A 12,433-nucleotide genomic window follows, 5' to 3' on the forward strand; every position below is an offset into this window, starting at 1 on the left:
GTCTCTTGTAGATAGCATATATCCGGGTCTTGTTTTTGTATCCATTCAGCCAGCTAGTATGTGCCCCTAGGTCTGAAGTGGGTCTCTTGTAGATAGCATATATATGGATGTTGTTTTTGTATCCATTCAGCCAGTCTCTGTCTTTTGGTTGGAGCATTTAATCCATTTACATTTAAGGTAGTTATCAATATGTATGTTCCTATTACCATTTTCTTAATTGTTTTGGGTTTGTTATTGTAGGTCTTTTCCTTCTGTTGTATTTCCTGCCTAGAGAAGTTCCTTTAGCATTTGTTGTAAAGCTGGTTTGGTAGTGCTGAATTCCCTTAGCTTTTGCTTGTCTGTAAAGGTTTTAATTTCTCTGTCGAATGTGAATGACATCCTTGCTGGGTAGAGTAATCTTGGTTGTATGTTCTTGCCTTTCATCACTTTAAATATGTCCTGCCACTCCCTTCTGGCTTGCAGAGTTTCTGCTGAAAGATCAGCTGTTAACCTTATGGGGATTCCCTTGTATGTTATTTGTTGTTTTTCCCTTGCTGCTTTTAATATTTTTTCTTTGTCTGTGTTGGGACTTCATTGCTGTGCGCAGGCTTTCTTTAGTTGCGGCGAGCAGGGGCCATTCTTCTTTGCGGTGTGTGGGATTATCATTGCAGTGGCTTCTCTTGTTGCAGAGCACTGCTCTAGGCGTGCAGCCTTCACTAGTTGTGGCGCATGGGCTTAGTTGCTCCGGGTCATGTGGGATCTTCCTGGATCAGGGCTCTAACCCGTGTCCCCTGCATTGGCAGGCTGATTCTTAACCAGTGCGCCACCAGGGAAGCCCCAGTCTTTTTCAATTTGGAATAATTCTTCAGTCTTCAGTTCATTTCATTAACTTGACACTTCTGAAAATTATAGGACAGTAATTTTGTAGAATATCCCTGAATTTGGGTTTCTCTGATATTTTCTCATAATTAGATTCAAGTTTTCCACCTTTGGCATGAATATCACAGACTTGATGCTGTTCTGTTCTCATTGCATCCTATTAAGCGGTACACCATTTTGATTTGTTCCCATTAATGATAATGTTTACTTTGATCACTTGGTTAAGGTGTTGTCTGTCAGATTTCTTCACTATAAAGTTACCGTTTCTTTTTGAAATGAATAAGTATTTTGTGGCATGGTACTACTACTTTGAAACTATGTAAATTGTCCTCAGACTTTCAATTTATTTATTTATATCAGTTATGGACTCAGATTTCTTGTTTATTCAATGTTATAATCTATTACTGTCATTATTCATCTTGTTCAAATTCCCTGATTTTGCCAGGTGGGAGCCCCTTCAGGATGGCTTCTGTGTCCTTTTGACTTTTCTCTACAGTTACCCCTTTATCAGCTTGGGGGTTAGGGGCACTGACCATTTGAACAGTCAGAAATTCACATTTAACTTATAGTTGACCCTCCATATATGCAGTTCCTCAGTATACCCACTTCCTTTGTATCCATAGTGCTACATCCACAATTCAACCAACCATGAACCGTATAGTACTGTAGTATTTGCTATTGAAGAAAAACTGTGTATAAGTGGACCCACTCAGTTCAAACCATGTTGTTCAAGGGTCAACTGTATTTTTTTTTTAATGCATCATTTCCTTCTGGCACAATAAAATATTTCAGGCCCACCTTGTACTTTCTCTAGTCTACCCCTGGAATGAGCTTTTCTCCAAGAAGCCCTGGGTCCTCTTAGTGGCGAATTTTATCTTGAAACCAAGTTCTGGGTACTAAGTGTGCTCATTGCTGTTGAGGTGTTGCTACTCTTGGGCCCTCTCAGTGGACAGAGCTAGCGGAGGTACATATATATATATATATATATATATATATATATATATATATATATATATATATATATATATATAATATATATATTGTAATGTAATATTTATATATATCATATACAAACATATATATCTGTATTTTTATTTCTATATCTGTATGTAAGAAAAATCATGTTCTCATCTCTCCTTGTAATTCAAACCCAACACTATAGTGTTTATTTTACAGTGTTTTTCTAGTATTTGTAACTTCTTTCTTAGACAGTATTATCCTTAATATATTTACTTATTTGATGTATCTTCCTGTTCAGTTTTGTATATGTGTGCATGTGTGTATGTTACTTCCACAAAGTGTCAGTGGCCTGGTTTGCTAATCATAAGAATTGGGTGTTCCTGAAAAAAACATAATTCAAAAAGAGTCATGTACCACAATGTTCATTGCAGCTCTATTTACAATAGCCAGGACATGGAAGCAACCTAAGTGTCCATCAACAGATGAATGGATAAAGAAGATGTGACACATATATACAATGGAATATTACTCAGCCATAAAAGGAAACGAAATTGAGTTATCTGTAGAGAGGTGAACGGACCTAGAGTCTGTCATACAGTGAAGTAAGTCAGAAAGAGAAAAACAAATACCATATGCTAACACATATATATGGAGTCTAAAAAAAAAAAAGGTTCTGAAGAACCTAGGGGCAGGCCAGGAATAAAGTCGCAGACATAGAGAATGGACTTGAGGACATGGGGAGGGGGCAGGGTAAGCTGGGATGAAGTGAGAGAGTGGCATGGACTTATATATACTACCAAATGTAAAATAGATAACTAGTAGGAAGCAGTCGCATAGCACAGGGAGATCGACTCAGTGCTTTGTGACCACCTAGAGGGGTGGGACAGGGAGGGTGGGAGGGAGACGCAAGAGGGAGGAGATATGGGGATATATGTATATGTATAGCTGATTCACTTTGTTATACAGCAGAAACTAACACACCATTGTAAAGCAATTGTATTCCAATAAAGATGATAAAAAAGGGGGTATTAATTTAGTATCACTATGTTTATCAGGCAGTAATTCGAAACCCAAGCAGTTCGTCATGTCTGGAGAATAGTGATGCTTGAGAGTAGCAATATAAATATATGTACAGAAAACAGGTATTGTAGAGCTTTTAAGTATTTAAGGTTCAAACGCCCAATTCTGAACATAGTAAGCAAGGTTTTAGAAATCATGACATTATTTATTTATGAAGCTGGATAGGGAAAAGAGCTCTAGATGGAGTGTCAGGAGACTTGGATTCCAGTATCAACTGTTCCACTAGGTTTGCGTTATTAGACATATCACTTAATCATTATCATCCTATAAAATAGGGAATTGGTGAAGGCACAAGGAGAGAGATGGGTGATTACTAGGGTACTTTCAGAGACTGTATGTCCCAGTGTTAGAGTGCGCAAGAGGGAAACTTGTTGTGTGATTTCAATCAGTGATTTCATTTATGGGTAGAAAATCCTGGAAAATTTGAACTTGAAGGGAATATCCAAAGATACTATTTTGTGAACTTGAAGGGAATATCTAAAGATACTCTTTTGTATTGACAATACATGCAGTTATCTCATTATTTTAGATTATAGTAATAATAGCTAATAGTCATATTATGCTTTATAGTATATAAAGTTTTTTTTTTAACATTTATATTCCTATTTGAGCCTTATGATAAACCTATAAGTTAGGTAAGGCAGATATTATTGTTCCTTCTTTATAAATGAGGAAAGTGAGGCTCTAAGAGGTCCAGTTGCTTGATCAATGTTACACATATAGAGTCAGAGCTGAAATTTGAAGCTAGGTCTTTTTTTTTCAATGTATATATACTTTATAATATGGAAATTTTCAGATTTACTTATTCTTTCCAGTTTTTGGTATAAATTTGACAATTATTTATGCTTTGCAATCTTTTTCATGTTTTTTCCTTTCCCTTTTTTTTGTAGTCTGCTGTAATATTTTAAAGGAAATCCCTGACATGTTATTTAAATCATAAATACTTCAGTATGTCTCTAACTGATAATAACTGATATGTTTTTAATATAGCCATGGTGCAGTTATTAACAGTTATTCCATATCATCTCATACCAGTTCATATTAAAATTTTTTAAATTGTATTAAATATCTTTTTGTAGTTTTTTTTTTTTTTTTTTGGATTAGCGTGTATTACCTTTGGATAGTCTCTTGAATTTCTTTTAATCAGTAACAGTGGCCCCTTTTGTTTTTCCTTTAATTGCCACAGATTTATTGAAGAAGCCGGATCATTGGTCTTGTTTATGTCCTACATTCTGGATTTGATTGCTTCCTTTTGGTGTCATATATATGTTGACAGTGGGAACCCCTACAGGTGGGCTTCTGTGTCCTTTTGATCTGGACTCAATTAGTCCTTGATATTTCCTTGCTTTTTGGTATAAGATGTCCCAGGTTCTTCTTACATATTTCTTGCCCAGTCCTTAAATTAGTCATTTCATTAAAGTATTTTCAGTTCCTGTTACTGCATTATGCAAATAGCTTATTTCAGTAGCAGTGGACTAGGATTGAGAGAGAGATAACTGAAAATTTGTTAAAAATAATGGTGAGAAGTGCCAAAATGAAAAAGATTGACAGTACTAAGGGTCGACAAAGATGTGGCATATCTGGAACATTTACATATCACTGGTGGGAGTGTAAATTAGTTCAATTAGTACAACCACTTTGGAATACTATTTGGCAGTATCATCTTAAGCTGAACATATACATGTCCTATGACCCAGCAATTTCACTTCTTACTGTATATTCAGCAGAAATGTGAACATGTATACCAAAAGGCACATTCAAGAATAAGCAGAGAGCATTATTTAGAATAGCCCAAAAGTGGAAATAACCCAAATATTTATCAGCAGTAGAAAGGATAAATGGATTATGGTGTGTACACAAATGGAATACTGTACAGTAATGAGAATGAATAAACCATTGCTATAATGCCATACTATGGACGATTCTCACAAACATAATATTAAGCAAAGGAAGCCAGGCACTATTTGATTTTATAAAGTAGAAAACTAGACAAAATATATGTTAGAAGTCAAGATAATGGCTGTTTTTTGTTGTTGAAGTATAGTTGATTTACAGTATTATATTAGTTTCAGGTGTACAACACAGTGATTTAGTATTTTTAGAGGTTATTCTGTATTTAATATTATTATGAAATATTGGCTATAATCCCTGTGCTGTACAATATATCCTTGTAGCTTATTTATTTTATACATAGTAGTTTGTACATCTTAATCCCCTACTCCTATTTTACTCCTCTTCCTTTTCCCACTGGTAACCACTAGTTTCCTCTCTATATCTGTGAGTCTATTTCTGTTTTGTAATATTCATTTGTTTGTTTTATTTTTTTAGATTCCATTATAAGTGATAACACCCAGTATTTGTCTTTCTCTGTGTGACTTATTTCACTAAGCATAATACCCTCCAGATCCATCTGTGTTGTTGCAAATGGCAAAATTTCATTTTTTTTATGGTTGAGTAGTATTCCATTGTCTCTGTGTGTGTGTGTGTGTGTGTGTGTGTGTGTGTGTGTTTACATGTACACCACATCTTCTTTATCCATTTATCTGTTGATGGACACTTGGGTTGCTTCCATATCTTAGCTATTGTAAATAATGCTGCTGTAAACATTGGGTGCATGTATCTTTTCCAAGCAGTGTTTTTGTTTTCTTCAGATATATACCCAGGAATGGAATTGCTGGATCATATGGTAGTTCTATTTTTAATTTTTTGAGGAATCCCATACTGTTTTCCATAGAGGCTGCACCAATTTTCATTCCCACCAACAGTGTATAAGGGTTCCCCTTTATCCACATCTTTGCCAACATTTGTTATTTGTGTTCTTTTTAATGATTGCCATTCTGACAGGTGTTAGATGATGCCTCATTGTAGTTTTGATTTGCATGTCTCTGATGATTAGCGATGTTGAGCATCTTTTCATGTGCCTGTTGGCCATTTGTATGTCTTTGGAAAAATGTTCATGTCTTCTGCCCAATTTGTAATCAGGTTGTTTGGGTTTTTTTGATATTGAGGTATATGAGCTGTCTATATGTTTGGAATATTAACCCCTTATTGGTCATGTAATATGCAAATATTTTCTCCGATTCACTAGGTTGTCTTTTTTGTCAGTAGTTTCCTTTGCTGTTTAAAAGCTTTTAAGTTTAATTAGGTCCCATTTGTTTATTTTTGCTTTTGTTTCCTTTGTCTTAGGAGAGAGACCCAAAAAAATATTTCCATGATTTATGTCAAAGAGTGTTCTGCCTATGTTTTCTTCTGGGAGTTTTATGGTTTCTAGTCTTACATTTAGGTCTTTTTTTTTGGCTGCGTTGGGTCTTAGTTGAGGCACACAGGATCTTCATTGTGGCATGCGGGCTCTTCATTGCAGCGTGCAGGCTTCTCCCTAGTGGTGGCATGTGGGTTTTTCTCTCTCTAGTTGTGGCGTGTGGGCTCCAGAGCGCATGGACTCTGTAGTTTGCAGCTCAAGGACTCTCTAGTTGAGGCACATGGGCTCAGTAGTTGTGGTGTGTGGGCTTAGTTGCCCTGCAGCATGTGGGATCTTAGTTCCCCAACCAGGGATTGAACCTGCATCCCCTGCATTGGAATGTGGATTCTTTACCACTGGACCACCAGGGAAGTCCCATAGTTAGGTCTTTAATGCATTTTGAGTTTACTTTTGTATATGGTATGAGAAAATGTTCTAATTCATACTTTTACATGTAGCTATAGAGTTTCCCCAGCACCACTTATCAAAGGGACTGTCTTTTCCCCATTGTATATTCTTTCTTCCTTTGTTATAGATTAATTGACCATAAGTGTGTGGGTTCATTTCTTGGCTCTCTCTTCTGTTCCATTGATCTGTGTGTCTGTTTTTTTAAAAATTTGTTTATTTATTTATTTTTGGCTGTGTTGGGTCTTTGTTGCTGCACACGGGCTTTCTCTAGTTGCGGCGAGTGGGGGCTGCTCTTTGTTGTGGTGCGCAGGCTTCTCATTACAGTGGCTTCTCTTGTTGCGGAGCACGGGCTCTAGGCACGCGGGCTTCAGTAGTTGTGGTACACAGGCTCAGTAGTTGTGGCTTGCGGGCTCTGGAGCGCAGGCTCAGTAGTTGTGGTGCATGGGCTTAGTTGCTCTGCGGCATGTGGGATATTCCCAGACCAGGGCTCAAACCTGTGTCCCCTGCATTGGCAAGCAGATTCTTAACCACTGAGCCACCAGGGCAGTCCTGTGTGTCTGTTTTTGTGCCATTAACGTACTGTTTTGATCATGGTAGCTTTGTAGTATAGTCTAAGGGCAGGGAGCATGATTCCTCCAGGTTTGTTCTTTTTTCTCAAAATTGCTTTGGTGATGGTGGCCTTTTTATTTTGTTTTTTGGGTGGAAGGAAGCAAATTTCATTAATAATAATAATCATAATAGTAACAATAGCTGCTAATGTTTATGGATTTCTCACAACACTGCAGATGCTTTGCATGCACTTAATTTAAATTAATTTACTTTCAGTTCTCCTAAGAACCCCCAAAAGAAGGCCCTTTATAATCCATATTTAGTCTCTGTACTCTGTGCTCAATGTATAAAAGATTCTGAAAGGAGCACAGTCTTTTTTTTCTTTTTTTGGCTGCATTGGGTCTTCGTTGCTGCACATGGGCTTTCTCTAGTTGTGGCAAGCTCAGCTCAAGCCTGCGTTGAGAAACGCAGGCTTCCCATTGAGGTGGCTTCTCTTGTTGTGGAGCCCAGGCTCTTGGCGTGTGGACTATGGTAGTTGTGGTGCATGGGCTCAGTAGTTGTAGCGCATGGGCTTAGTTGCTCTGCAGCATGTGGTATCTTCCTGGACCAGGGATTGAACCTGCGTCCCCTGCACTGGCAGGTGGATTCTTAACCACTGCACCACCAGGGAAGCCCAGGAGCACAGTCTTAAAGGAGATGGACTTGTGAAAACAAGACATTGCAGTACAATTTGATGCCTGAGAGGATACTACAGCAGCTCCCAAGAGGAAGGGCTTAGCTTCCTGCTGAGGAGGACGAAGCCTGATGGTGGCTATTTTTGATGGTGGTAGAGTAGTTACTGGGAGAGTTGGTCATGTTTTACTTCCTTATCTGGGTGCTTCTTATTTGTGTGTGTTTTGTGAATATTCATTGAGCTGTACATTTAATATTTTTGCATATTTCTGTATAAATATTAAAAATTTTTAAATTTATGAATTTTTGTTCTGTTTTTAGATTTGATAGTAAATAAAATGCAATTTAAGGGGTCACTTTTAAAGTACCTAGTCTTTACAAGGCCAAGTGCTTGCTGTTGGGAGTATAATGTTGAATAAATGGGAGTCTTGTTTTCTAAGGACTCATGATTCTTTTTGGAAGACACATACTCAAAAAACATGAAGGGAATTCCTTGGCTGTCCAGTGGTTAGGATTAGGCACTTTCACTGCCAGCGCCTGGGTTCAGTCTCTGGTTGGGGAACTAAGATCCCACAAGCCACACAGCATGGCCAAAAAAACAAAAAACAACAACAAAAAACCCATGAGACTAGACAGACTAGTGAGAATGTAGTGTTTGAAGTCATTCCTAAAGTTGATACAGTGCTTTTGTTTCTGTGTTTTTGTTTATTTTTAAGATATCTTAATCATGGCCTTTTGTTCTCTCTTTTCTTTTCGTAGCACCTGACAGATACCTCACATGGTGTAAGAAATAAGTGCCTGCAATTACTTGGCAATCTGGGTTCTTTGGAGAAAAGTGTCACAAAAGATGCAGAAGGCCTAGCTGTCAGAGACGTCCAGAAGATTATAGGGGATTACTTCAGTGACCAGGACCCACGTGTCAGAACAGCAGCTATAAAAGCCATGGTAAACGTGATCATGGAAACTAAATGGAGATACTTTTGTTTGTTTGTTTGTTTTCTTTTTTTTTTTTTAAGTTAATGGCTAATGCCACCTTGGATACATTCTGAATCCCCCCAGGGTATACTTAATGCACACTTTCAGGAAGGTGTTGGTGGCATCACAGAACTCAAAGGCACACATTCCTTTACAACAGTTGCTTATCTTTGGGCTTCTTTGGTAGCTTTCACCTGCATTTCTGAAACATGGAAGGTACAACTTGTATCCCAGGTCCATGGGAGAGATGTTACTTGGTATTATAGTACAGTAGGTACAGGTTATACCTTTGTATTTCAGAAGTATAGGTGAAAGTTATGGGGGAGGGTTGCTCTTTAGGGGGAGATGGTATTAACCATTTCTTCCTCAGCCTCCTTATCATTATTTCATATTTTTTCTGATATCCCCTTGGGACAGTCCATGGGTTAGATTCATTAAGTGTTTGAGTGTTTCTACTGAAAAGTCCAGGTTTCTTATTTTTATAGCACTGATTTTGGCCAGAGGGAACCATGTTAATGTGATATAATGGGGAAAAATATATGAGATTGTGGGGAGACATTGGAAATATTGATTTTTTTTTCAGAATACTTAACCTGTATCTTTATTATCTAGTTGCAGCTCCATGAAAGAGGACTGAAATTATATCAAACAATTTATAATCAGGTACCTTAAATGATTGCTGTCTAGAAGAGGAGGGAGGTGGAGAAATCATGAAACTGGGAAGGTGGCACGCTGGTGGTCAGAATTTGAAAACATAGAGCTTCAGCTGGCTAACAGTGGCAGTGTTGTGATGAATGTGCAGTTGTATCCAAAACATACATTCTAAGAAGAGAATGGGGAATATGTAATGAATAGCACTAGTGTATGTGAGGAGGACATTTGGGAGGATTTAGGTAGCTCTGTATGAATGCCAGAGTATACAAAGAGAAGTGTAGTGTTCAGAGTAAGGAGAGTGGTAGTCTTGCTGATCTCTGTTTGGTTGACTGAAATTGACTTCAAACCTGAAGTCAATTCAGGGCATCACACTTGAGAAACTGGAGTATTTCTGGAAGAGGATGACCAAGACCATGGGATCATATGAAAAGATATCACATAATTGTTATAGCATTGGTAAGGAAAAGCACAATGAAGTTATAGTATCATTAGGAGAAGCTGACTGAGTGCCTAACCAAAAGCCCTTACAGTTATTCTTGTAGAATAATTGGATGTATCTAGAGACAAGAAATCTAAATCCACGCTCAGAGACCAGTTTTTGTTAGCCTACTGAGAGTGGTTTTAGCTTTTAGAGGAAGAGGATAATTAGCCAAACCCCTATGACTGATGTGTAAACCAAGTATGTTCTTTTACAAATGAAGTAGAATGAGTTCAGAATGGTTATGTTGGTGTGACCTATAGGAAAACTGTGTGGGAAACCAAATAATTAAAGAAAACTTGTAGAGTAAGGACTCAAAGGAAAAAGAGTTAGTCTGATGATTTAGATGTTTAGTGACATAAGGCTGTGTCAGTTGGTTAGGCAAACAATGCTGTGGACCTCGAGTGAGGATGGAATGATGGGGGAGGATTTGAGATATGAGGTAGAATTAGTTACTATAATGAGTTCATTTGGATTATCTTGAGTTTGAAGGGTTGATGGGATACTTATGAGGAGAATTCCAGGTCTGGAACTCAGGAAAGATCAGAGCTGGAGGTGGATATTTGGAGCCGTCAGTATCTAGGGGTCATGGGGATACCCAGGGAGAGTAAGAAGATTGGAAGTGATGAGGATGGAGCCAGGGGTGAGGTCCAACGTTTAAGAAAGGAGCCCTAGGGCCTCCCTGGTGGCGCAGTGGTTGAGAGTCCGCCTGCCGATGCAGGGGATACGGGTTCGTGCCCTGGTCTGGGAGGATCCCATATGCCGCGGAGCGGCTGGGCCCGTGAGCCATGGCCGCTGGGCCTGCGCATCCGGAGCCTGTGCTCCGCAACGGGAGAGGCCACAACAGTGAGAGGCCCGCATACCGCAAAAAGAAAAAAAAAAAAAAAAAAGAAAAAAAAAAGAAAGGAGCCCTAGAATGGAACTGAGGAGCAGCTTGATGGAGGAGGAGGAAGAATATATTCCAAAAAAGGCAGGAGGGCATTCTCATAGCCAGCAGTGTCCAATGCTGGTGAAAGCTCATTTAGGATAGCGCTGAAATCTGGTCATGGGACTTAGCAACAAAGTGGTCATTAGTGAGTTTAAAGAGAGCAATTTCAGTAGAGTGCTGGGACTGGGGGAAGCCAGATCAGGGTCTTTTGAGGTGAGGCATTTAAAGTCTATTGACTATGACTATACTTTAAAGAAACTTGACTGTGATAGGAAAGTGGGGTAGAAGTTGGTAGAAGGGGGCATAGGATTAAGGGTTGTTGTTGTTTTTTTTCCTGTATTTTAAAGACAGTTGCTAAGTATGTTTATATGTTGAAGAGAGAGCTAGTGTTTTGGGAGAGCTAGTGTTATGATAGAAGAGACAAAGGGGAATAAATGCTGGAGTAAGTTTCTTGAGGCAGAAAATCAGATTCATGAGCTGATTCATCCAACAGATGTTAGTGAGTACCTAATGCTGGCTGTATAATGCCAAGCATGTTATAATAGATAGGACCCATGTTATAATAGATAGGACCCAATAGATAGGACCCATGCCCTTCACGTTGTCATAGGTAAGATAGGCAATTAACAAATAAGCAAACACAGTTATAGCATATGAGTATTGCTGTGAGGTAAATCAACAGGATGCTATCATAGAGAATCACAAAGGCGATCTATTTTGGAGGATGGTAAGGGATGGTCATGTGAGGAAGTGATGGGATCCATAGGAAAAGTAGAAGGCTTAGGAACTAGAAAGGACCCTTTTCCCTCAGATATTGAGAAAACAAGGGGTGGGAGAATACAGGAATAAATGAATTTATAACTGGTGTGGAGTAGTTGAGTGGGTTTGTGCCTGAGAACCTTGATTTTTCTCAGATAAACAGGTCGCCTTATAGCTGGTAGTAGGATAGAAGTCCTGAGGAAAAAGTTAAGAAAAGCTGCCTTGGGGCTTCCCTGGTGGCGCAGTGGATAAGAACCTGCCTGCCAATGCAGGGGACACGGGTTCGAGCCCTGGTCCAGGAAGATCCCACAAGCCGTGGAGCAGCTAAGGCTGTGTGCCACAACTACTGAGCCTGCACTCTAGAGCCCTTGAGCCACAACTACTGTTGTGAGCCGCAACAAGAGAAGCCACTGCAATGAGAAGCCCGCGCACTGCAACGAAGAGTAGCCCCTGCTCACCGCAACTAGAGAAAGCCCGCATGAAGCAACGAAGACCCAACACAGCCAAAAAAAAAAAGAAAAAAAAGGCTCATTAGCCACCTTTCTATAAAAAGAAAAGCTGCCTTGGGAAATGGAAGTGGAAAGCAGGAGTGTAAAAGATTTCAGAGTAGGACTAATAAGGTTTGAGATCATGAATCACCAATCCCCTAGAGAGTGTGGTCTTTGCCAGTGCTCTTCTGCCCTTGTGAAGACTAGAGAAAGTCTTAGGTTTGTGGAGCAGCTGTAGCAGAAATCCTGAGGGAGTTGTGAATGGTGATGCAGACAATGCTGTCAAGAGACTGAAGTAAGGACGGGTATAGAGCAAGGAAAAGGTGGTTTATTTGGAAAGAAAGGACAGAATTAAAGCAGTGGTTCTCAACCAAGGTGATTTTGCC

The 12,433-nt window shown here is 39.1% G+C and overlaps 1 protein-coding gene across 1 annotated transcript in view; it reads left to right on the forward strand.

Moving 5' to 3' along the window:
- Nucleotides 1–12,433, forward strand: part of INTS4 (integrator complex subunit 4) — a 122,477-nt gene that overhangs the window by 37,916 nt on the left and 72,128 nt on the right. Inside the window, exons 5-6 of the mRNA XM_082627862.1 lie at nucleotides 8,525–8,710; nucleotides 9,353–9,403. Of these exons, the coding sequence (XP_082483988.1) occupies nucleotides 8,525–8,710; nucleotides 9,353–9,403 (237 nt within the window). The remainder of the gene's footprint in view (nucleotides 1–8,524; nucleotides 8,711–9,352; nucleotides 9,404–12,433) is intronic.

Source organism: Mesoplodon mirus (genome assembly GCF_964341445.2).
Source record: "Mesoplodon mirus genome assembly, chromosome: 7".
NCBI classification, from domain to species: domain Eukaryota; kingdom Metazoa; phylum Chordata; class Mammalia; order Artiodactyla; family Ziphiidae; genus Mesoplodon; species Mesoplodon mirus.